This window comes from Oncorhynchus keta, chromosome 19 (assembly GCF_023373465.1).
Source record: "Oncorhynchus keta strain PuntledgeMale-10-30-2019 chromosome 19, Oket_V2, whole genome shotgun sequence".
NCBI lineage: Eukaryota > Metazoa > Chordata > Actinopteri > Salmoniformes > Salmonidae > Oncorhynchus > Oncorhynchus keta.
Genome location: NC_068439.1, coordinates 36,511,007 through 36,534,767, shown reverse-complemented (window position 1 = coordinate 36,534,767; position 23,761 = coordinate 36,511,007). Strand labels below are relative to the sequence as shown.

Genomic DNA, 23,761 nt, shown 5'->3' with positions numbered 1-23,761 from the left:
CATTGCATAAATATGTATGGCGTTAATGTGCCTGCCAATCATTGATGGGGCATCATGCTAATGGAATCATGCTCCTCCTGTATGTATTAGCATGGAAAACTGTAAAAACAGAGTGAGCTTAATTTACCATTGACCTGGAGGCTCTGTGATGTGGTTTTTGCGGGACGGGTGGAAGTGGCAGTTTCATGTGGCCTGAGACTCACTGCCATAGGTGAACAACGTCACAGAGGCACATCTATGACACCCCCAAGACGTCTAGGACTGCCGCCCCACTCAGAGTCAGCCACAGAGTCGCCTTTCAGTTACACTAGGCCACAAGCTTTCAGGCCACAAGCTCTATTCTGATGAATGGAAGTGAGACTGATCTAGGATCAGTAAGTTTATCTGTGCTAATGTCAAAAAAAGACCATGTTTTTCATGACGTTCATTTCTAAATCTCTAACCGTTCACCGTCCATGGTAGACTCACTGTAAAATGCAATGGAAGGATGCGTAGCACATGGTCCAATTGTGAAACTGTTCCATTACAGATGCTCTGATTATTTGGAGTAATACGGTCGTTGAAGTTGGAGACTTTTATTTCCCTCAACCAACTTTAAACATCAACTATCTGAGCAGCTAACCGAGCGCTGCAGCTACACATAGTCCATCTGTAAATAGCCCAGCCAATCTACCTACCTCATCCCCATACTGTTTTTATTTGATTTACTTTTCTGCTCTTTTGCACACCAGTATCTCTACTTGCACATCATCATCTGCTCATTTATCACTCCAGTGTTAATCTGCTAAATTGTAATCATTCGCTCCTCTGGCCTCTTTATAGCCTACCTCCTCATGCCTTTTGCACACACTGTATATAATACTTTCTTTTTTCTACTGTCATTGACTTGTTTATTGTTTACTCCTCCATGTGTAACTCTGTGTTGTTGTCTGTGTCACACTGCTTTGCTTTATCTTGGCCAGGTCGCAGTTGCAAATGAGAACTTGTTCTCAACTAGCCTACCTGGTTAAATAAAGGTGAAATAAAAATAATATGTAAAAAAAAAAATACTATGAATAAAGAGCACAAATGCTAGATGCAGATGTCATTGATGTGATAGACATGAACGCAGAGGTTGACGGACAACCACTGATAAACCAACAGGATGCTCTGTACAGCTCAGCCAGACACATTCATACAGGCCAGCCAGACACATTCATACAGGCCAGCCAGGACACATTCATACAGGCCAGCCAGACACATTCATACAGGCCAGCCAGGACACATTCATACAGGCCAGCCAGACACATTCATACAGGCCAGCCAGGACACATTCATACAGGCCAGCCAGGACACATTCATGCAGGCCAGCCAGACACATTCATACAGGCCAGCCAGACACATTCATACAGGCCAGCCAGGACACATTCATACAGGCCAGCCAGGACACATTCATACAGGCCAGCCAGACACATTCATACAGGCCAGCCAGGACACATTCATACAGGCCAGCCAGAACACATCCATACAGCTCAGCCAGACACATTCATACAGGCCAGCCAGGACACATTCATACAGGCCAGCCAGGACACATTCATACAGGCCAGCCAGACACATTCATACAGGCCAGCCAGACACATTCATACAGGCCAGCCAGACACATTCATACAGGCCAGCCAGACACATTCATACAGGCCAGCCAGGACACATTCATACAGGCCAGCCAGGACACATTCATACAGGCCAGCCAGACACATTCATACAGGCCAGCCAGACACATTCATACAGGCCAGCCAGACACATTCATACAGGCCAGCCAGACACATTCATACAGGCCAGCCAGACACATTCATACAGGCCAGCCAGACACATTCATACAGGCCAGCCAGGACACATTCATACAGGCCAGCCAGGACACATTCATACAGGCCAGCCAGACACATTCATACAGGCCAGCCAGACACATTCATACAGGCCAGCCAGGACACATTCATACAGGCCAGCCAGGACACATTCATACAGGCCAGCCAGGACACATTCATACAGGCCAGCCAGACACATTCATACAGGCCAGCCAGACACATTCATACAGGCCAGCCAGGACACATTCAAACAGGCCAGCCAGGACACATTCATACAGGCCAGCCAGGACACATTCATACAGGCCAGCCAGACACATTCATACAGGCCAGCCAGGACACATTCATACAGGCCAGCCAGACACATTCATACAGGCCAGCCAGACACATTCATACAGGCCAGCCAGGACACATTCATACAGGCCAGCCAGGACACATTCATACAGGCCAGCCAGACACATTCATACAGGCCAGCCAGACACATTCATACAGGCCAGCCAGACACATTCATACAGGCCAGCCAGGACACATTCATACAGGCCAGCCAGGACACATTCATACAGGCCAGCCAGGACACAGAGATTCAGGATTTCTCAAACCTCCTGAGCATACTGTCTTCAGTGCCTTACCTGCAGTCGATTGACACACCCTGTGGTCAACCACAGCAAAAACATTCAATGACACATTGCCCACAACAAGCCATGCTGAAAACTTCAAAAGATATGCACCCGATTAGTGTGAGTAACCTAAGTCCCTCTTTACATGCACCACGGCCGCCTTGTCTTACGGTCCAACCCTTCGAGTCTAAACAGAGGGGCTGTTTACAATGTGTTCGAATCGTTTCACTTGATTGATAGCCCTCGCCAATGGTGCTCACACATACGGTACATTCATCAAAAGCTGGCCAGGACAGCTGAACATGAAACGAGCGTAACAGACCCCCCCCCCCCCCACCCCCATCTCCTAAATTTTGCTTCTCTGTGACGAAGTAAAAACATGCAGGGTTTGGTTTTTGCCATTAACAGGACCCTGGGGAAATAGCCTGGAGGGAAACATGTTTTGAAAATACAGGAAACAGACTGGTAGTGAGGGTGAAAAAGAAAAGAAAAATACGTTTGGCTGCTGAAAATACTTAAGAGGACTACATCTGTGCATTAGTGGTGTATTAGCTGACCTGTTTTGACTATGAGCAGCACTGAGCGGATCTCTGTGCATTGCTGGAAAACATCAGGAGCACCTCTCCTTCCTTCCTCTGATCCCTGGCTCTTGAACTGGACGATTTCAGCTTGTGACGGTAGTCTGTTGAGGAAACTACACTGAACAAAAATATGCAACGCAACATGCAACAGTTTCAAAGATTTGCTGTTTAATCAGCTTCTTGATATGCCAAACCTGTCAGGTGGATGGATTCATTTGGCAAAGGAGAAATGCTCACGAACAGAGATGTAAACACGTTTGTGCAAAACATTTGAGAGAAGTAAGCTTTTTTTTGCACATGGGAACCTTTCTGGAATATTTTCTTTCAGCTCATGAAACATGGGACCAACACTTTACATGTTGTGTTTATATTTTTGTTCAGTATACTTCCGTTAGAAGTAGAGTTGAGCTGAACCAGAATGTATCCCTGTGTCCCTTCACTCAGCCACACAGCTGGCCATTTGTAGGTCAAATCATTGAGAAGAAAATTCATGATACAATTAAAGGTGCAGTTATAAAATGTGATTCCACACTATGTGATTAATGATAATTCCACACTATGAGGTTGAAATGACACTTTGAAAATGAGAAAATTATGATAATTCCCACATCATGATATCACAATGTGATGTGATTATAATAGACCAATGACTGTTCATCTCAGTAAGGGAGTGGGCTCTAGACCATCCTAACAACCAATCAGGGCTGTGTTTGTAAATATCTTCAAATTTGTGTCCTAATGTCCACATGATCAGACTGAGCATTTGAAGGGCCAAAGGAAGCTCAGGGAAATAAATGACAAAATATATATTTTGGAGTTATTTTCATTGAATAAACAAGTTTTGAGGGAGCGATTGCAATTGGCATGTTGACTGCAGGAATGTCCACCGGAGCTGTTGTCAAAGAATTTAATGTCAATTTCTCTATCATAATTCTCCAACTTCATTTGAGAGAATTTGGAAGTACGTCCAAAAGGAACACCTGTGCCGATGACATAACAGTGGTAGGCCTGATCACCAACAACAAGACAGCATATAGGGAAGAGGTCAGAGATCTGGCCGTGTGGTGCCAGGACAACAACCTCTTCCTCAACGTGATCAAGACAAAGGAGATGATTGTGGACTACAGGAAAAGGAGGACCGAGCACGCCCCCATTCTCATCGACGCGGCTGTAATGGAGCAGGTTGAGAGCTTCAAGTTCTATGGTGTTCACATCACCAAAAAACTAACATGGTCCAAGGACACCAAGACAGTCATGAAGAGGGCACGACAAAACCTATTCCCCATCAGGAGACTGAAAAGATTTGGCATGGGTCCTCAGATCCTCAAAAGGTTCTACAACTGCACCATTGAGAGCATCCTGGTTGCATCACTGCCTGGTATGGCAACTGCTCGGCCTCCGACTGCAAGGCACTACAGAGGGTAGTGCGTACGACCAAGTACATCACTGGGGCCAAGCTTTCTGTCATCCAGGACCTCTATACCAGGCGGTGTCAGAGGAAAAATTGTTGAAGACTTAGCAAACTATTCCCTCTGCTACCGCACAGCAAGCGGTACCGGAGTGCCAAGTCTAGGTCCAAGAGGCTTCTAAACAGCTTCTACCCCCAAGCCATAAGACTCCTGAACATTTAATCAAATCGCTACCCAGACCCCTCTTTTACGCTGCTGCTACTCTCTGTTTAATATCTATGCATAGTCACTTTCATAACTCTACCCACATGTATATATTACCTCAATTACCTCGACTAACCGGTGCCCCCCGCACATCGACTCTGTACCGATACCCCCTGTATATAGACTCGCTATTGTTATTTTACTGCTGCTCTTTAATTAGTTGTTACTTGATTTCTTCTTTATTTTTTAGGTATTTTTCTTAAAACCGCATTGTTGGTTAAGGGCTTGTAAGTAAGCATTTCACTGTAAGGTCTACTACTCCTGTTGTATTCGGTGCATGTGACAAATACAATTTGATTTGATACATTGATTTACAAAAAAGAAGGAAGGGAAATGCTCCAAGGTTGCAATAGTGGGTCTTTGTAGATAGAAGGTGCTCTTTGTTAAAAGAAAGGAGGACCAAGGCTCTCTTTATTATAATTCATTAAAATGCCTTTATTTGTATGGCATGTTCAATGGAACAGATTTTAATACTCCAATGCGTTTCGGCCGCATGGCCTTCGTCAGGGAGAACAAAGATAGTATTTTTTTCAACAAAGCATTTTCCAATCAAACCTGATTGAAGAGGGAATGGTTACAGAATAGTTAATAGTCAAGATTCATTGGTCAACACCTAGTAAACAATACCATACATTCAGAAGTGAAATAGATATGTCATCAAAATGCATATTAAGATAAAAAGTTTTCAAACGATTAGAAAATACAAACTAGTTTTGAATAGGAGTGGGCAAAATGGCGAGAGTAGGAGAGCACACTAGATCACAGCAAACATATATTGATTTATTACACATACAGTGATGATTTAAAAATGCCATTAGAAAGACTGCATGGGTGGTTTTTAAAAAGCCACGTGTTTCCTTTTTTCACACATTTAACAGATCCAGTTTTGTCATTGATAGTGACCATAAAGAAGTGTTGAGGACCAACCATCCGTTTGAGCTCAATAATAAACTTAATTGCCCCTAAGCCTGTATCACTAGGCCTAAAACGACTCAAACTTCTATCCCACGCCAAATATGCAGTGGCCTGTAAACATCTTCAGTACTTATAATCCATGGACTAAAAGGTGCCAATTCGACACATACTGAGTTTGATCCAATGGAATGAATATGCACACTATGAACCAAAATAGACTTAGTGCCATGTAAATTGTGTTTTTGTGACTACTTGTCACTCTTTGTCCCCATTATCGATGTACAAACATGGCTGGTGAATGGGTTGCCATGGTGACTCCAGAAAACTGACATGAATATCAAAGGAACATCTGTAACTCTTCTGGTACACTTGACACAGTATGCCTGTTATAAGCTTTTGAACAAAGGGCACTGCGTGCCTTCGATCAGCCTGATGCCTGTGCATTTGAAAAGGTCTTCAAATGACAGAGGATGGTGAATTATGTGAGGTAAGGGATCTGAAGTGAAACAATTGAAAAGCAGATGAAAGATGAAGAGGCCTGACCATGTAGACGCAAGAAAGGTCTGACCACCATGGCTACGTTTAGACAGGCAGTCCAGTTTAGATTTTTTTTTTATACACATTTTTCAGTAATACATTTTGACCAATCAGATCAGCTCTGAAAATGTGAAAAGATCTGATGCGATTGGTCAAACGACCAATTAGTGGGAAAAAAATATCAGAATTGGGCTGTTTGTGTTAAACGCAGCCCATGAATGATACTGTATAATGTATCCAGATGGAAAATGAGAAACATGGGTGTCATTCATCAGAGACCAATTAGAAAGTGAAGGATGACTGTCAGAGGATGATCATGTTGATAATGATCATGAGTGGTGGTATTGGATAATATTGATGATTAGGATAACAACAAAAAGACTGTATGATGATATTGAGGGGAAGATATGTTTATGCCTACTTTCTTTTCTAAATGATGGAACAAGGTGAATAGATGACAAATTGAGAAACGTGTTTTGTTAAGGAAATGTTGAACAGGTCACAACGAACACAATTTAGCTGTGCTACAGTAGCTCTTGCTTTTGTCACATGCTAACACGCTGGCAACGAGTTGTTGTTGTTTTCCCAAACATTGTCAACTCACTATCAGCACTTCATTCCTCATCTCTTGCCTCATCTATTGAGCTGTTTTCATCATTAAACAGAAATGTCACCTGCAAAGTTGAGCTTTTCTATCAGCTGTTCTATACTTGCATAAAGTATATCAATTGACTCAAATTAGACTTCTGTACCTGAGTGGGACGCCCAAATTAAATTACATTTAAATTAAATGTCCATTCCATCCTAAACTCAACCATAAATTGAGGTGAAACACCACGGGTTCCACTGGAACACACCTCTGACATAACCACTTTGATTGGCTGCCTGGCACCCTCTGGTGTTGTCAAAGATGATTGATTATATAGACGAGTGACCGCTCTAACAATGGAAATACATGTCCTCAAAGATGGAAGGCAGGCGGGAGGAGGTCAGATCAGGTGGGACTATTCTAGCCAATGAGAGGGCAGATACGCGTGTGAACAACAGTCACATCTCCGATATAAAGTTGTTTTTTTCTAAGTATCAGAAATGCCATATGCTTCCACTTATATCAGTGCATTCATAACAACCTAACCATTACAAAACTTATATTTGTTCAAATAAGCCTCATATAGCAAATGAGCAATTACATTTTTTCGTTGACCACATTCTAAGCTCTCATTGAACTCCACTTGTTTTCATGAGCAGATTTTGGGTGGAGTAAACCCTCTTGCTTTGCCTCTTCCTCTCTGGTTTTGTGTCCCAGGGTGCCCTTCGACCCCAGTCTTCAGTCTCTGTGAACTTGATGGGTCAGGCGAGGCGGGGAGGGTGGGCCAGGCGGGGAGCAGGAGGAGGAAGGATGGGAAAGAGACAAACACCCAAATACATTTCTAATTCAATTCAATTGATTGCTACAATTCAAAAATGTTAAAAAGGAATGACCCCTACCCTGGTAGATGGTTTTAACCACAACAGAATAGCTTGCCAATGGAGATCTTCAATTGTAGGCTACTCAGATAGCAAGGGAACATTTATCACATGGGAGTGGTAACAACAAGTGAGAAAAACGGCATCTCTAAAAACTAGAAGCTACTTTGGGGTGAGAATGTGGACGATACTGCAGGTGGGAAAGTATGGAGGACAATGATGAATGGATGGATGAAGAGTTGCACTATTGTCAAATTGAATTTGATTGGTCACATACACATATTTAGCAGATGTTATTGTGGGTGTAGTGAAATGCTTCTGTTCCTCTCTCCAACAGCGCAGTAGCATCTAACAATTCACAATAAAAACATAAATATAAAAGTATAAGAATGGAATTAAGAAATATATAAATATTAGGACAAGCATTGTTGGAGTAGCATTGACTAAAATATAGTAGAATAGAATACAGTATATACATATGAGATGAGTAAAGTAGTATGTAAACATTATTAAAGTGACTAGTGTTCCATTATTAAAGTGCCCAGATTCCATGTCTATGTATATAGGGCAGCAGCCTCTAAGGTGCTGGGTTGAGTATCCGTATGGTAGCCAGCTTGTGATTACTATTTAACAGTCTGATGGCCTTGAGATAGAAGCTGTTTTTCAGTCTCTCTGTCCCAGCTTTGATACACCTGTACTCAAATCAAATCAAATGGTATTGGTCACATACACATGGTTGCAGATGTTATTGTGAGTGTAGCGAAATGCTTATGCTTATGCTTCTAGATCCGACAGTTCAGCAGTATCTACAACAAAAACTAATATCTAACAAAACCTAATACACACAATCGAGTAAAGGAATGGGATAAGAATAATATAAATATATGGATGAGCAGTAACAGAGCGGCGAAGATGCAATAGATAGTGTAGTTTACTGTATACAGTATATACATATGAGATGAGTAATGCGAGATATGTAAACATTCTTAAAGTGGCATTATTAAAGTGACTAGTGTTCCATTTATTAAAGAGTACTGACCTCGCCTTCTGGATGATTGCGGGGTGAACAGGTAGTGGCTCGGGTGGTTGATGTCCTTCCTGTGACTTCGGGTGCTGTAGGTGTCCTTGAAAGCAGGCAGTGTGACCCCGGTGATGCGTTGGGCAGACCACGCCACCCTCTGGAGAGCCCTGCGGTTGTGGGCAGGGCAGTTACCATACCAGGCCATACAGTCTAACAGGATGCTCTCAATTTTGCATCTGTAAAAGTTTGTGAGGGTCTTAGGGGCCAAACCGAATTCCTTCAGCCTGTTGCGCCTTCTTCACCACACTGTCTGTGTGGGCGGATAATTTCAGATCGTCAGTGATGTGTACGCTGAGGAACTTGAAGCTTTCCGCCTTCTCCATTGTGGTCCCATCGATGTGGATAGGGGGGTGCTCCCTCTGCTGTTTCCTGAAGTCCACGATCAGCTCCTTTGTTTTGTTGACGTTGAGGGAGGGTTATTTTCCTGGCACCACTCCACCATGGCCCTCACCTCCTCCCTGTAGGCTGTCTCATCATTGTTGGTAATCAGGCCTATCACTGTTGTGTCATCTGCGAACTTGATGATTGAGTTGGAGACGTGCGTGGCCATGAACAGGGAGTACAGGAGGGGGCTGAGCACGCACCCTTGTGGGGCCCCTGTGTTGATGATTAGCGAAGTGGAGGTGTTGTTTCCTACCTTCACCACCTGGGGGCAGCCCGTCAGGAAGTCCAGGACCCAGTTGCACAGGGCGGGGTTCCGACCCAGGGCCCTGAGATTAATGATGAGCTTGGTGGGTACTATGGCATTGAACACTGACCTATAGTCAATGAACAGCATTATTACATAGGTATTCCTCTTGGGATAGGGCAGTGTGCAGTGCAATTGCATCATCTGTAGATCTATTGGGGCGGTAAGCAAATTGAAGTGGGTCTAGTTTGCCAGGTAAGGTAGAGTGGATCTGATCCTTAACTTGCCTCTCAAAGCACTTCATGATGACAGAAGTGAGTGCGGCGGTAAGGCCTATTGTGGGACTAAAGATGCGTTTCAATGGTTTCGGAGTTGGAAAAGAGGGTAGTCTACTATGCGAGGGTAGGGCTGGATACTAGCCCAGCTAGGGTGAGATACTTTTGTAAGACGAGAGTGCTTATAACAGAAGGAAGTTAGGGATGTGCTATGGGTTGGTAGATAGACGCTTCATGGTGCTATCTGTAAATGCCATCTGACTTGACTTTCCCATGAGCTTTTCATACATTTAACAATGCATCTATAAAATACATCAAGTTAGAGATGGCTTCCCCTTTTCTCACAACAGATATCAGACAATTCCATATTTTCACTTCCCAGAATCCCTCAATACCCCAAAAGCCTAAAACCGCATTTCATCCACAGCACAAATGTAATATATTACTGTTACTGTTTTTATTACGGCCATACAGGGTACAGAGAATACAGCGACGATGCATATTGCAAAAGTCTGAGAAAAATATGCACTCACAAGCCCTACATGCAAATATGGTGTCTGAAAAAACAAATATGACTGATATGTAACTGTATATTTTGTCAACTGTCAAAAAAAGGACAAAGGGAAGATAATGAGGAACGTCTCACTAACATCTCATAAAGCGTCTAAGGAGAGGACAAAGATGAGTTCAAAAGATATTGAGGATCGGTCCCAGTCGTTCAAAACATCAAACAATTCAGATGTTTTCCACCGAAATCCACCGCCCAAAAGGGACCCGTAAAGCACATAGAATTACATCAGAGAAAAAGAGGTAGAAGAGAGAAAGAGAGAGAAGTGAGAGAGAGAGAGGGAAAATTCTTGAAGTATGAGAAAATGTTACTTGCTCTCCTCCTCTCTCTCTCTCTCTCTCTCTCTCTCTCTCTCTCTTTCCTTCTCTCTCCCACTCTCCTATCCCCCCTCCCTTTCTCTTGGTCAGTCAAATCAGAGGTTTCCAAGAGCAGGGAGAGGGAGCTTTGGACTGACTGACAGACATTGGTCAGGGAGAGGGGTACAGTCTAGCCAGGTAAGCCTTATGCATTTGTATTTTCATTGCCAGTTCTTTAATTCTAAAATTAATATTGACAATAAATGCCTATCAATAAGAATAAATCAATAAATAATGAGTTATATTAATAAAAAGTAGAGCAGAGTACATTATTATCTGATCATCCTATATGTACATTTGTACAGTTGTAAGCGATGCATATTCGTGTAAGTACTGAATAATGGTTGTAAATATGTTATAGGTAGGATAGAATCCAAATGACCTTGGCCTGTAAACATTTTATATATATGTACTGAATTTCACAGTTTCTATGGAGACATCAATGGAAGATTGTGCGGGACTAGTACCAATATACAAAATAATGCAATCCCCATCCATTATACAATCCAAAACCAATACAATACCCTGGTGTATTGACAGGCATTTAAAAATATATATTTCATTGTACATTTTAATGTGTGTATGAGTGTGCTTTAATGTGAGAGAGCTAGAGAGGGGAGGGAGGTGGGTTGTGGGAAGATGGTGCAAAATCCCAAAAAGGACGCAAAGCAACTGGAAAACACTTGACAGTGCATTTGACACAGATTTCTGCAGACAGAAGTCCTATAAAATATATTGCTTTATTTTGTGACTATAGTGTTATTACCAGCTGTGACAGGTATTAATAAGGAAACTGTTGGCTGATGTCAGGATTTTGAGTCTACTACCGAGTTTCAGACCAGGATGGAAATCCCAGAGAGTTGGAAACAGCAGCTTCACTGTTAAAATCACCATTATACCTATCACTCAGAGAGATCGTAGTAGTAGCTGACTAAACTCAACTCCATAGTGAAGGACATTTCTGATGAACTCCACCAATGGAGTTGAGCAGTGACGAGGCATTATGGAATTCAGCTCCGGCTACATCGATTCGCCACCGTCAAATTCTGAAAATGATGAAATGCTTACCTTGTACCTACGTTTGTCCTCTGTAGTTTTGTGCCTTTCTTTGTTTTCTGAAATCCATACTTTTCCAATAAACGTTCATCAAATACAACCACAGACTGTTTGCTCCTTTCTGTTTCTCGAAGATGGCAACTCAGTGTGAATGTGCATGTGCCAATTTAACCTCAGATGATTTAGGCCTAGATTGTGTGATTTGATTTTGACAATGGGTATTTGGAGATCTTGGCATTTGCGCTGAGTTGCCATCTTTGATAAACAGAAACAAGCAAACAGTCTGTGGTTGTATTTGATGAACGTTTATTGAAAAAGTATGGATTTCAGCAAACAAAGAAAGGCACAAAACTACAGAGGACAAACATAGACACAAGGTAAGCGTTTCATAAATGAAATGTTTTGAAGTATTGACCTTGGGCCGATGTAGTCGGAGCTGAATTCCACAAAGCCTGGTCTCTGCTCAACTCTGTTGGTGGAGTTCATCAGAACTTCCTTCACCATGGAGTTGAGTTTAATCAACTAGCGCAGTAGCAACCCTCACCGTAGAACCTAGGTGCACTTCAGTGTTTTTTCCTCTGCCTAATCCTCTTCTTCCTACCTTCCTTCCTCCCTCCTTCTGTGATGTTAGCCATATGTTGTGACCGTGAGTAAGGCTGTTGTGAAGTTTTGGTATTCCCGTGCCAAAGATATTATACGATTGTAAACCCTGAGATTCATAGCCTCGTGGGATTGGAGGCAGTGTAGCTCTGAGGGACTGAGTGAATCTATCCCTGAGTGATGAGTGTCTGCGAGTCTCCTCATGCTGACAAGATACTTGCCCTCCGAGGGCCTCGATTTATGAGGTTTTTGCAGGCTGCCGAAAATGGAATAACCTGTTGTCGTTTCCCGCTGCTACTTTGTTTCCTATTCTCCTTTACTACCATTTCACCCCCTTCATTTTTTTGTCTCTATATATTTATCTTTATCCCTCGCTCAACTCTCTAGGTGCTATGACGTTATGCTGCACTTGAATGGTCCTGCATTCCCAGGTTGAGAAAGGCAGGGCCTGGTTTATGCATTGAGAGGAATGTAACTTGGGCTGTACTGTTTGTGCACATAGATCATTTGAACAGGATCCACTTTTGTGCTTATCAATTCTGGGGAATTGAACATAATACATAGTAAAGGTTACTGGACATACAGTAGGTCGAGGCATTAGGCTGGCGATAGGGCAGCCATGGCTTTCCTTATTGTGATACACAGAAGGTATGAAAATTGCCATTGCTGAGAGGACTGAGGATAGGCTGGTTAGGGTTCAGTCAGGTGAGAGAGGGAGGGATTGTGGGTACACTGTCTCTGGCCTACGTGGCACGGATTGAGACTCTGGTTCCAGTTCAGACCATTGCATCCAAACCCCCTACTGGAATGAGGATAGTGACCTTATTGGGTCCCACCGGTAAACCACATTATCCTGCATGGCTGTACATTGTCCAAACACAAGCCTAACCCACACCAACTGGGCCTTGGGATGAATCCCATCCTTATAATGGGCTGTTAGTGAATGGCAAACTGTTCAGAACCGGTCCGTGGTTCGACACGTGCCACAACCACGTTGCTGTAGGAAAATAGGAACGCTGGTCGCAGAGTATATTGAATTAGTCTTCAAGACAAACATGTTTTGACAGGGCCATAAACAACTACAATTACATTCCAGCTCATTATAGCCACGGTGAAAGTTGTTGTTCTTACATAAATTCAGGGGAATGTTTATTCTTAACTGTCTTGTTTCCTAGGGAAATTCTTTGAGTCTTTGAATATCCTCCACTTTGAGGCAACGGTTCTACAGATTCCCATGAATAAGACAACCTCTTGATAAGAAAACCCCTTGACCTGTAGGCACCGCCATAGCAGAGAGTTCATGCGTCTGCCCCGGCCTTTCCTTGAAAACTGTCATTTTTTGAAGTGATCTACTCTCAGTTTCTCATCAACCAACAAAGACAATTGCCCTTCCCCTCCACCTGAAGGCAGCTTCCAGCCAAAAATGCCTCTTGTCCCATCCTTCCTCATCCTGCTCCTCACCTGCCCTGCCCTCCTGACCCCATCAGCTTCCCAGGGCCTGCAGCCTGGGGGTCAAAGGGCACCCAGGGACACAAAGCCAGAGGGTGGTGGGCAGCCAATCAAAGTAGTGATCTCTGAGGCGTGTGTTCAGGGGGACTCCAGTCAGACCCAGGGCAAGGAACTGGACCTTGAGCCTGGTTCTGCTCTAGTCCTTACCCATCGGATCCGACTGGTTCCGGGGTCGTGCGCAGGCGGGTGTGAGGCCGAGTTTGCTGCTCTGCGAGACCGTCTGGAGAGGCTGGAGAAGGAGGTGTCATCATTGAGGGAGAAGTGTGGAGGCCCAGAGGGGGGCTGCTGCACGTCCCAGCAGAGTAAAGGTACAGTAGTACTGCTGCCAGGTGACTCACTGATCAACTGGGTCTGGTTTTGACCATCACACGGCATCACCTCATAGCTCCTCCCATCTCACTGAATCACCCAACTTTTTCTCATTTGAGCACACACACATACGCAGGTTGCACACACACACAGCTCTCACGTGAATATAACAAACTATCAACCACTTGCCTCAATAATGATCACATTTTGAACTGGCAGACTACCTCCATGCTCATATGATCTAACTAACCTGAGTAATGAGGACTCTGCTAACAGGCTCAACCAATCAAAGCAAGTATAGGACAAGGTCCAGCTCTAACTTGCTGCCCAATGTGATCTCAGACAATCCTCCTTATCTAGCTCTCCACCCTCCTCTCAATGCGGGACACTTTCAGCGGCAGCACCAATAGTGTATCCACTAATCAGTTCAAAATATCAATACGCTGTAGTGTCTTACCGCTTTACTCTGCGTCTGTCCGAACCACCTCTCTAGGTGCAGAGTGCTCCATCAAGCCGGAGGGAGACGAGTGTCCTAATGAGTGCAGTGACCAGGGACGCTGTGAAGACGGCAAGTGTGTCTGCTTCCCAGGGTTCAGTGGGCCCGACTGCAGTTTGTCTGACTGCCCCGGCAACTGCAATGACAAGGGGAAGTGTGTGAACGGCCAGTGTGTGTGCGACCCAGGTTTCACAGGGCCAGACTGCTCTTCTGAGTCCTGTCCTGGAAATTGTAACAACAAGGGGCGATGTGTGAATGGGCAGTGTGTGTGCGACTCAGGTTTCACGGGGCCAGACTGCTCTTCAGAGTCCTGTCCTGGAAATTGTAACAACAAGGGGCGATGTGTGAACGGGCAGTGTGTGTGCGACTCAGGTTTCACGGGGCCAGACTGCTCTTCAGAGTCCTGTCCTGGAAACTGTAACAACAAGGGGCGATGTGTGAACGGGCAGTGTGTGTGCGACCCAGGTTTCACAGGGCCAGACTGCTCCACCAAGGCATGTCCTGGAAACTGCAAAAACGGGGGGAAATGTGTGAACGGTAAGTGTGTGTGTGATAGCAGTTTTACAGGCCCAGACTGCTCCACCAAGTCCTGCCCTGGCAACTGCAGCAACCGTGGAAAGTGTGTGAACGGCCAATGTGTCTGCGATAGCGGCTTTACGGGGCCGGACTGTTCCGCCAAAGCATGTCCCAATAACTGCAGCAACAAGGGAAGGTGCGTGAACGGGAAGTGCGTGTGTGAAGTGGGCTTCAGCGGACAGGACTGCGCCGCTAAGGGCTGTCCCAATAACTGCAGCAACAAAGGGCGCTGCGTGAAGGGGAGGTGTGTGTGTCGCCGTGGTTTCGCCCCCCCGGACTGCAGCCAGTGTGAAGATGGGTTCACTGGAGCTGACTGTGGCACCGGTGAGTCATCCAAATATTCTCTATAAAACTCTCTCAAGGCTGCAATAGCCTTTTATATTGTCCAGTGAAAAGGAGTGCGTACTGTATTAGCCACAGGGCAGTGTTAATATATCATAGTGTGTGGAATATAGTATTCCCTTCTATCCAGTTCCACATACTGTTATATTTGCCATGCTATGCTTTCAAGTACCGTATGGACTTACAGTGTATGGACCACTACCATGTGTTGCAGCTTGAGACGCTGGGTAAAAGGGTAAATCCCTTTAGCTAATGCAAGGAAACATTGTATGGCATTGCTGGCTCGAATGACTGGAATTAAGCACAAAACCCCTCCCCTGTCTCTAGCCATGTCTGGTGTGTCCCAGCTCAACACCAAGGACATCACTGAATCCTCTGTTACCCTCTACTGGACACCACCTCCAGTCCAGTATGACACCTACCACGTCACCTTCGCCAGCCAGGTAACGACACCCGACACACCCTACTCACAATTTCTTAAGAGGTTGTGAGTTGTGAATCGGGGTCCTAACGAAAGCACAAAGTAAACTGAAATTGAGAAACAACTGTTAGACAACAGATGTACATTATTGGGGCAGTGACATATGTTTTGTTGGTTTTGGCTCTGTTCTCAAGCACTTTGGATTTGAAATGATACAATGACTATTGAGGTTAAAGTACAGACTGTCAGCTGTTATCCATTTCGTGTGAACCGTTTAGAAATGACAGCACTTTTTGTAGATAGTCCCCCCAATATTAGGGGATCAAAGGAATTGGGACAAATTCACTTATATACACACTAAACTTTTGACTACTTTAAGGCTGAGATCCCACTAACGGGATCGATATGGCAACAGCCAGTGAAAGTGCAGGGCGCCAAATTCAAAACAACAGAAATCTCATAATTACAATTCCTCACACATATAAGTATTTTACACCATTTTAAAGATAAACTTGTTGTTAATCCAACCACAGTGTCCGATTTCAAAAAGGCTTTACGACAAAAGCACACCAAACAATTATGTTAGGTCTGCACCTAGTCACAGAAGAACACAGCCATTTTTCCAGCCAAAGAGAGGAGTCACAAAAGCAGAAATAGGGATAAAATGAATCACTAAGCTTTGATGATCTTCATCAGATGACACTCATAGGACTTCATGTTACACAATACATGTATGTTTTGTTCGATAAAGTTCATATTTATATCCAAACATCTGAGTTTACATTGGCTCGTTATGTTCAGTAGTTCCAAAACATCCGGTGATTTTGCAGAGAGCCACATCAATTTACAGAAATACTCATCACAAATGTTGATGAAAATACAAGTGTTATGTATGGAACTTTAGATAAACTTCTCCTTAATGCAACTGCTGTGTCAGATTTCATAAAAGCTTTACCTAAAAAGCACACCATGCAATAATCTGAGTACAGCGCTCAGACAACAAAACAAGCCATACAGATATCCGCCATGTTGTGGAGTCAACAGAAGTCAGAAATAGGATTATAAATATTTGCTTACCTTTGATGATCTTCATCAGAATGCACTCCCAGGAATCCCAGTTCCACAATAAATGTTTGATTTGTTCGGTAAAGTCCATCATTTACATCCAAATACCTCCTTTTGGTTAGCGCGTTTAGTACACATTCCAAACTCACGACGGGCGGGCAAGTCCAGGCGAAAACTAACTCTTATGTGAGCGCGCATGACCAGCTCATGCCACTCTGGCAAACCTCTGACTCATTCAGCTCCCAATCCCCCCTCCTTCACAGTAGAAGCATCAAACAAGGTTCTAAAGACTGTTGACATCTAGTGGAAGCCTTAGGAAGTGCAATATGACCCCATAGAAACTGTATATTCGATAGGCAAAGAGTTGAAAAACTACAAACCTCAGATTTCCCACTTCCTGGTTGAATTTTTCTCAGGTTTTTGCCTGCCATATGAGCTCTGTTATACTCACAGACATCATTCAAACAGTTTTAGAACCTTCAGAGTGTTCTCTATCAAAATCAACTAATACTATGCATATATTCGCAACTTGGCCTGAGTAGTAGGCAGATTACTCTGGGAACCTTATTCATTCAAGCTAAACAATACTGCCCCCAGCCCTAACAAGTTAATAAACACAAGTGATTTTTTTTTATTCGTAGCACGCAATGATTACATCAAGCGTGTGACTCTACGAACTTGTTGGATCCATTTGCTGTTTCTTTTGGATGTGTTTTAGACGATTTTGTGCCCAATAGAAATGAATGGTAAATAATGTATTGTGTGTCATTTTGGAGTCAATTTTATTGTAAATAAGAACATAATATGTTTTTAAGAACTTCTACATTAATGTGGATGCTACCATGATTGCGGATAGTCCTGAATTAATCTGAAAATCTTATTTACAACGGCCTAGGAACAGTGGGTTAACTGCCTTGTTCAGGGGCAGAATTACAGAATTTTACCTTGTCAGCTCAGGAAAATCGATCTAGCAACAGTTACTGGTCCAACGCTCTAACCATTAGGCTACCTGCCACCCCAACTCCCCCAAAATGGGGGGACTGTGCACAAAAAGTTATGTCCTTTCTAAACGGTTCATCCGATACGGATGAAAATACCCTCAAAAGTGCTGGAGTACAGAGTCAAAACAAAAACAAATGTGTCATTGTTCCAATACTTTTGGAGCTCACTATATTAGCTGAGAATGGTCTCATGGCATGAAGCCCAGTTCTCATTCCAGGTTTTTTAAGACTTGTTTTGGGGGCAAATTTAAGGTCATGTTGAAAAGTCATGGTGCTGCGTTATTTCCATTACAAATCCCCAAAATGTTTGCCTAACATTTCCCTGAGAGACCAAGGCAATTCAATGATGACATACAGTAGATTAAAACATGCCATGTAAAAAAAACATGGACTCCTTTGCGTTCAAAACAAATCAAATGTATTTGTTGCATGCTTCATGAACAACAGGTGTCGACTAACAGTGAAATGCTAACCTGTGCGGCCTTCCCAGCAACGCAGAGAGAAAAAAAGAGAAATCATAGAAAAAAATAACACAAGGAATAAATACACAATGAGTAATGTTAACTTGGCTATATACACACATGGGCTAACAGTACCGAGTCGATGTGCAGGGGTACGAGGTAATTGAGGTAGATATGTACATATACAGGGCATTTGGAAAGTATTCATACCCCTTGACTTTTCCCACATTTTGTTACATTACAGCCTTATTCTAAAATATATTAAATAAAACATTTTCCTCATCAATCTACACACAATACCCTATAATAACCAAGCGAAAAATATAGAGTGTACAATTTTTTATAAAATACCTTATTTACACAAGTATTCAGACCCTTTGCTATGAGACTCGAAATTGAGCTCAGGTGCATCCTGTTTCTATTGATCATCCTTGAGATGTTTCTACATTTTGATTGGAGTCCCCCTGTTGTAAATTCAATTGATTGGACATTATTTGGAAAGGCACACACCTGTCTATATAAGGTCCCACAGTTGAAAGAGCATATCAGAGCAAAAGCCAAGCCATGATGTCTAATGAATTGTTCATAGAGCTCCGAGACAGGATTGTGTCAAGGCACAAATCAGGGGAAGGGAACCAAAACATTTCTGTAGCATTGAAGGTCCCCAAGAACACAGTGGCTTCCATCATTCTGAAAAATGGAAGAAGTTTGGAACCACCAAGACCCTTCCTAGAGCTGGCTGCCCCCCCAAACTGAGCAATCGGGGGAGAAGGGCTTAGGTCAGGGAGGTGAGCAAGAACCCAATGGTCACTCTGACAGAGCTCCAGAGTTCCTCTTTGGAGATGGGAGAACCTTCCAGAAGGACAACCATCTCTGCAGCACTCCACCAATCAGGCCTTCATGGTAGAATGGACAGACGGAAGCCACTCCTCAGTAAAAGGCACATGACAGCCCACTTGGACTTTGCCAAAAGGCACCCTAAGGACTCAGATCATGAGAAACAAGATTCTCTGGTCTGATGAAACCAAGATTGAACTATTTGGCCTGAATGCCAAGCAGTCTGGAGATAACCTGGCACCATCCCTACAGTGAATCATGGTGGTAGCAACATCATGCTGTGGGGATGTTTTTCAGCGGCAGGGACTGGGAGACTAGGCAGGATCGAGGGAAAGATGAGCGGAGCAAAGTACAGAGAGATCCTTGATGAAAACCTGCTCCAGAGTGCTCAGAATGGTGCAACAGGACAATTACCCTAAGCACACAACTAAGACAAAGCAGGAGTGGCTTCCCGGACAGATCCCTGAATGTCCTTGAGTGGCCCAGCCAGAGCCCGGACTTGAACCCGATCAAACATCTCTGGAGAGACCTAAAAATAGCTGACAGAGCTTATAGCATCATACCCAAGAAGACTTGAGGCTGTAATCGCTGCCAAAGGTGCTTCAACAAAGTACAGAGTAAAGGGTCTGAATGCTTATGTAAATGTGATATTTCATTATGGTGTATTGTGTGTAGATTGATGAGAAAAACAAACAATTTAATCCATTTTAGAATAAGGCTGTAACATAAAATCTTGAAAAAGTCAAAGGGTCTGAATACTTTCCGAATGCACAAAACATTAAGAACACCTTCCGAATACACCTTCCAATTCAGTGGGGCATGGACTCTATAAGATGTTGAAAGTGTTGGTGCTGGTCCATGTTGACTCCAATGCTTCCCACAGTTGTCAAGTTGGCTGGATGGTGGACCATTCTTCATACACACGGGAAACTGTTGAGCGTGAAAAAAACTCAGCACTGTTGCAGGTCTTGATTCAAACCAGTGCGCCTGGTACCTACTACCATACCCCGCTCAAAGCCACTTCTTTTGTCTTGCCCATCCACCCTCTGAATGGCACACATACACAATCCATGTCTCATGTGTTTAACCTGTCTCCTCCCCTTCATCTACTCTGATTGAATGGGATTTAACAAGTGACATCAATAAGGGATCATAGCTTTCACCCGGATTCACCTAGTCAGGCTATGTCATGGAAAGAGCTGTCAGTGTGTGCTGCGTTTACTGTGATTGCAGTCTCCGCTAACGGCGGAACATTGCAGAGAAATTATAATCATTTTCTATACCAAAGAGTGGGAAATCATGCCAGAATAAATAAATCCAAAAAGTTTGACCCTGAGAACAGTAGCACACCACAGTTTGACAGCTGAGCAGCAGAGGTCCATCACACAAATGAAAGGTGAGTCCATACGCAACACTTACCAGCAGGGGATCCTCAGGCCATGTCAGAAACAGATGATTATGTTTTTCAATTTCAATTCAGTCATTCATTTCACTAAGCCTTTGAAGGCTTTCAAATGGCAAAACACGAGTTTCACTGAGCAAAACCCATTAGTGGACTATTGGAGTACATAACATGGTTTATAGATGCTGTAAATGTGCAGATATTCAAACGCTTTGCCAAAAGAATTAGCAGTGGAGATTTTTGGCAGTTTCTACTTAATGACGTTTGGCGTTAACAAACGGTCACCTCAGTAAATACTGGTTTGCTTCTACTGGTTCAACTTATATCATTATATACTGGTTCAACTTATATAATTATATACTGGATCAACTTATATCATTATATACTGGTTCAACTTATATAATTATATACTGGATCAACTTATATCATTATATATTGGTTCAACTGGAGTACATAACATGGTTTATAGATGCTGTAAATGTGCAGATATTCAAACGCTTTGCCAAAAGAATTAGCAGTGGAGATTTTTGGCAGTTTCTACTTAATGACGTTTAATTATATACTGGCAACTTATATCATTATATACTGGTTCAACTTATATAATTATATACTGGATCAACGTATATCATTATATACTGGTTCAACTTATATAATTATATACTGGATCAACGTATATCATTATATACTGGTTCAACTTATATAATTATATACTGGATCAACGTATATCATTATATACTGGTTCAACTTATATAATTATATACTGGTTCAACTTATATCATTATATATTGGTTCAACTGTATATGGTTGGATTCACAGCCATAGTAACCACAGAATGGAGGACATCATATTTTAAGTGTGTTGTTGCATTCAATTTGTTCAGCAGCTCATGGTATCAATAAGTGGATTGAAGAGATCAAATCCAGTTTCCAATATCAAAGGTAGCTCATGGATGAAGTAAATGAATTCCAGTGAATTCAGAGACATATGCTACCAATTGCATTCAAAGCTGCCTTTGTACTCTTTATTTTGAGTATAGGATGTTTGTAGTGTTTCAATGATTTGCACTACATGAATGATGTAATGTAGTACTGAACGCTTTACTTCCTATTGAGTTCCAGTTCAGTTAACAGACAGGAGCCTGGACACTGTGTATTTAAAAAAAGCGTACATTCTTATGATCTAATAGAATATCCGGGACATGTGTGCAAATGTCCCACTGTAATTGTCCCTTAAAGGCCTAGTGTAGTCAAAAACGTGATATTCCTGTGTTTTATAGACTGTTTATTTCCACACTATGAGGTTGGTATAATAATAATGATGATAATGCTCTTTTAGTGTAAGAGCTGTTTGAAAAAACTGCCTTAAATTTCAACCTGTTTTTGGTCCTCCTGTGTGGCTCAGTTGGTAGAGCATGGTGCTTGCAATGCTAAGATCGTGGGTTTGATTCCCACGGGGGACCAGCATGAAAAAGTACAAAACTGTATGTGCTCACTACTTACTGTAAGTCGCTCTGGGTAAGAATGTCTGCTAAATTACTCAAATGTGGGATGGAGTTTGAGATATCACCTGGCGGTAAATTAGTTAATATACCAATAAGAAAGAGGTCCAAACCTCTCTGTCATTAACAGCTAGTTCTCAATTCTCCTCAGACAGTCAGAGCAAAATTCTTGCTTGAGAAATTGTATTTTTAACCATGGAAATTGAAAAGAATCACTGAAACAAAGGTACTTAATTGATACCCAGAAATTATTTGATTTGAGATTTAAAAAAGAAAATGGCTGCATTGGAGCTTTAATAAAACATATGCTCCCAATCTGCACAGAGAGGTGACGTCAGACTTACACAATGACAAACTGGATTGGTACTCATCATACACATGTTGTTGGACCTTGCTATTAGAGCAGACACAAGCACTCTGGAGAAGCAGTGTCTATGTCATTAAAAGACAAATCTACAACCCTGTAACAAAGAGAAACAGCTTAATTGCAACCAAAAGGACCAGAGGGAAACGGTAACAAGATTAAACAACCTAGCGCAAATCCCACTCCCCGCTTTTTCCCACTTAATGTAATTATTTCAATGTGTGAATGAGATTATTGTTCTTCATAAAAGGGTTCCAGATGAAAAAGAGAGAGAAAAACAGTAAAGAGAGACTATTGTCGGTTGGTAGAGTGACGTTTGGCCACAGCATCAGCACCAGAACGCATTCCCTAAACTCATCTCAAAACAACAACAGGGGAAACAGCCTATTTTTCCATACGATGACAGGGGTAGGTGTCAGAAGAAATATGGCGTTAGGGAGAACATCCTTGTACAGGGAACGCATAAAACTGAACAGAGGAGAGAAAATTAGGGATGAGGACAATTGAGCAAAGGAGAAAGTCAAGGGAAGGATAATGGGAGAAAGAGCGAGTGGGCAGCAAGGAAGAAGAAAAGATGCAGATGGGGGATGCTTGTTGCTAGGGCAGCCATAAACACTGTCAAAAACATGGCCCTGGCCAGAGAAATGACTTCATTGGTCGGCAGCTGTGACACATAGCAGAAGAGAATGAATAAGGGAGATATACATTCATCTCATGTTTACAGATAACAACACAAGTACACAAAACGGGGAGCAAACCCAACATTGTGCAAGGTAAAGCACAGCAACACACTCATCTCTTGAAATAACTGCTGAAAGAATTAGAGGCGTATGACACACAGACACTGAAGATCAATGCTGGGCAACCTGGCAACCCAGCTGGGTCCGATTTCCCATATGAGAAAATATATTACACAATGGAGAAAAACTTGGAGAACACCCCCACATTGGAGTAATTGGGTAAACCCTTAAAACTACTGCTTTTAAATGAATGGAAATACTGGCGTTTTCCAATACATAGATTGAAGAATAAGAACCTGATACTGTTTTTGTTTTAATAGCATCTTTTATAAGTTGGTTTTTCAAATGATCACACACCAATAAAGGATATTGTGAAAGTTGGAACGGTTGACTATAGTTGAGTGGGGTTGCCAGATGCTTTGTGAGCTACTGGATTTCCCATATATGTTAATAATGAAATAGTTTCACAATACTACTATTACATCATTGGAATATGAGGCTGTTTATCTCATTGCCAAGAAAATAATAATATGAAGAAAAGCTGCCCA

The 23,761-nt window shown here is 42.7% G+C and overlaps 1 protein-coding gene across 2 annotated transcripts in view; it reads left to right on the top strand.

Annotated features, from left to right (window-relative positions):
- The first annotated feature begins 6,465 nt into the window (after positions 1-6,465).
- LOC118398168 (tenascin-X-like) overlaps positions 6,466-23,761 on the top strand; it is a 30,959-nt gene continuing 13,663 nt past the window's right edge. The window contains exons 1-5 of one of the 2 annotated variants that reach the window (XM_052470424.1): positions 6,466-10,674; positions 13,368-14,009; positions 14,504-14,785; positions 14,879-15,406; positions 15,752-15,867. In XM_052470424.1, the coding sequence (XP_052326384.1) occupies positions 13,616-14,009; positions 14,504-14,785; positions 14,879-15,406; positions 15,752-15,867 (1,320 nt within the window). In that variant the 5' untranslated portion in view covers positions 6,466-10,674; positions 13,368-13,615. Of the gene's footprint in view, positions 10,675-13,367; positions 14,010-14,503; positions 15,407-15,751; positions 15,868-23,761 lie in introns of both variants that reach the window. The other variant, XM_035793240.2, reaches the window with a different exon arrangement.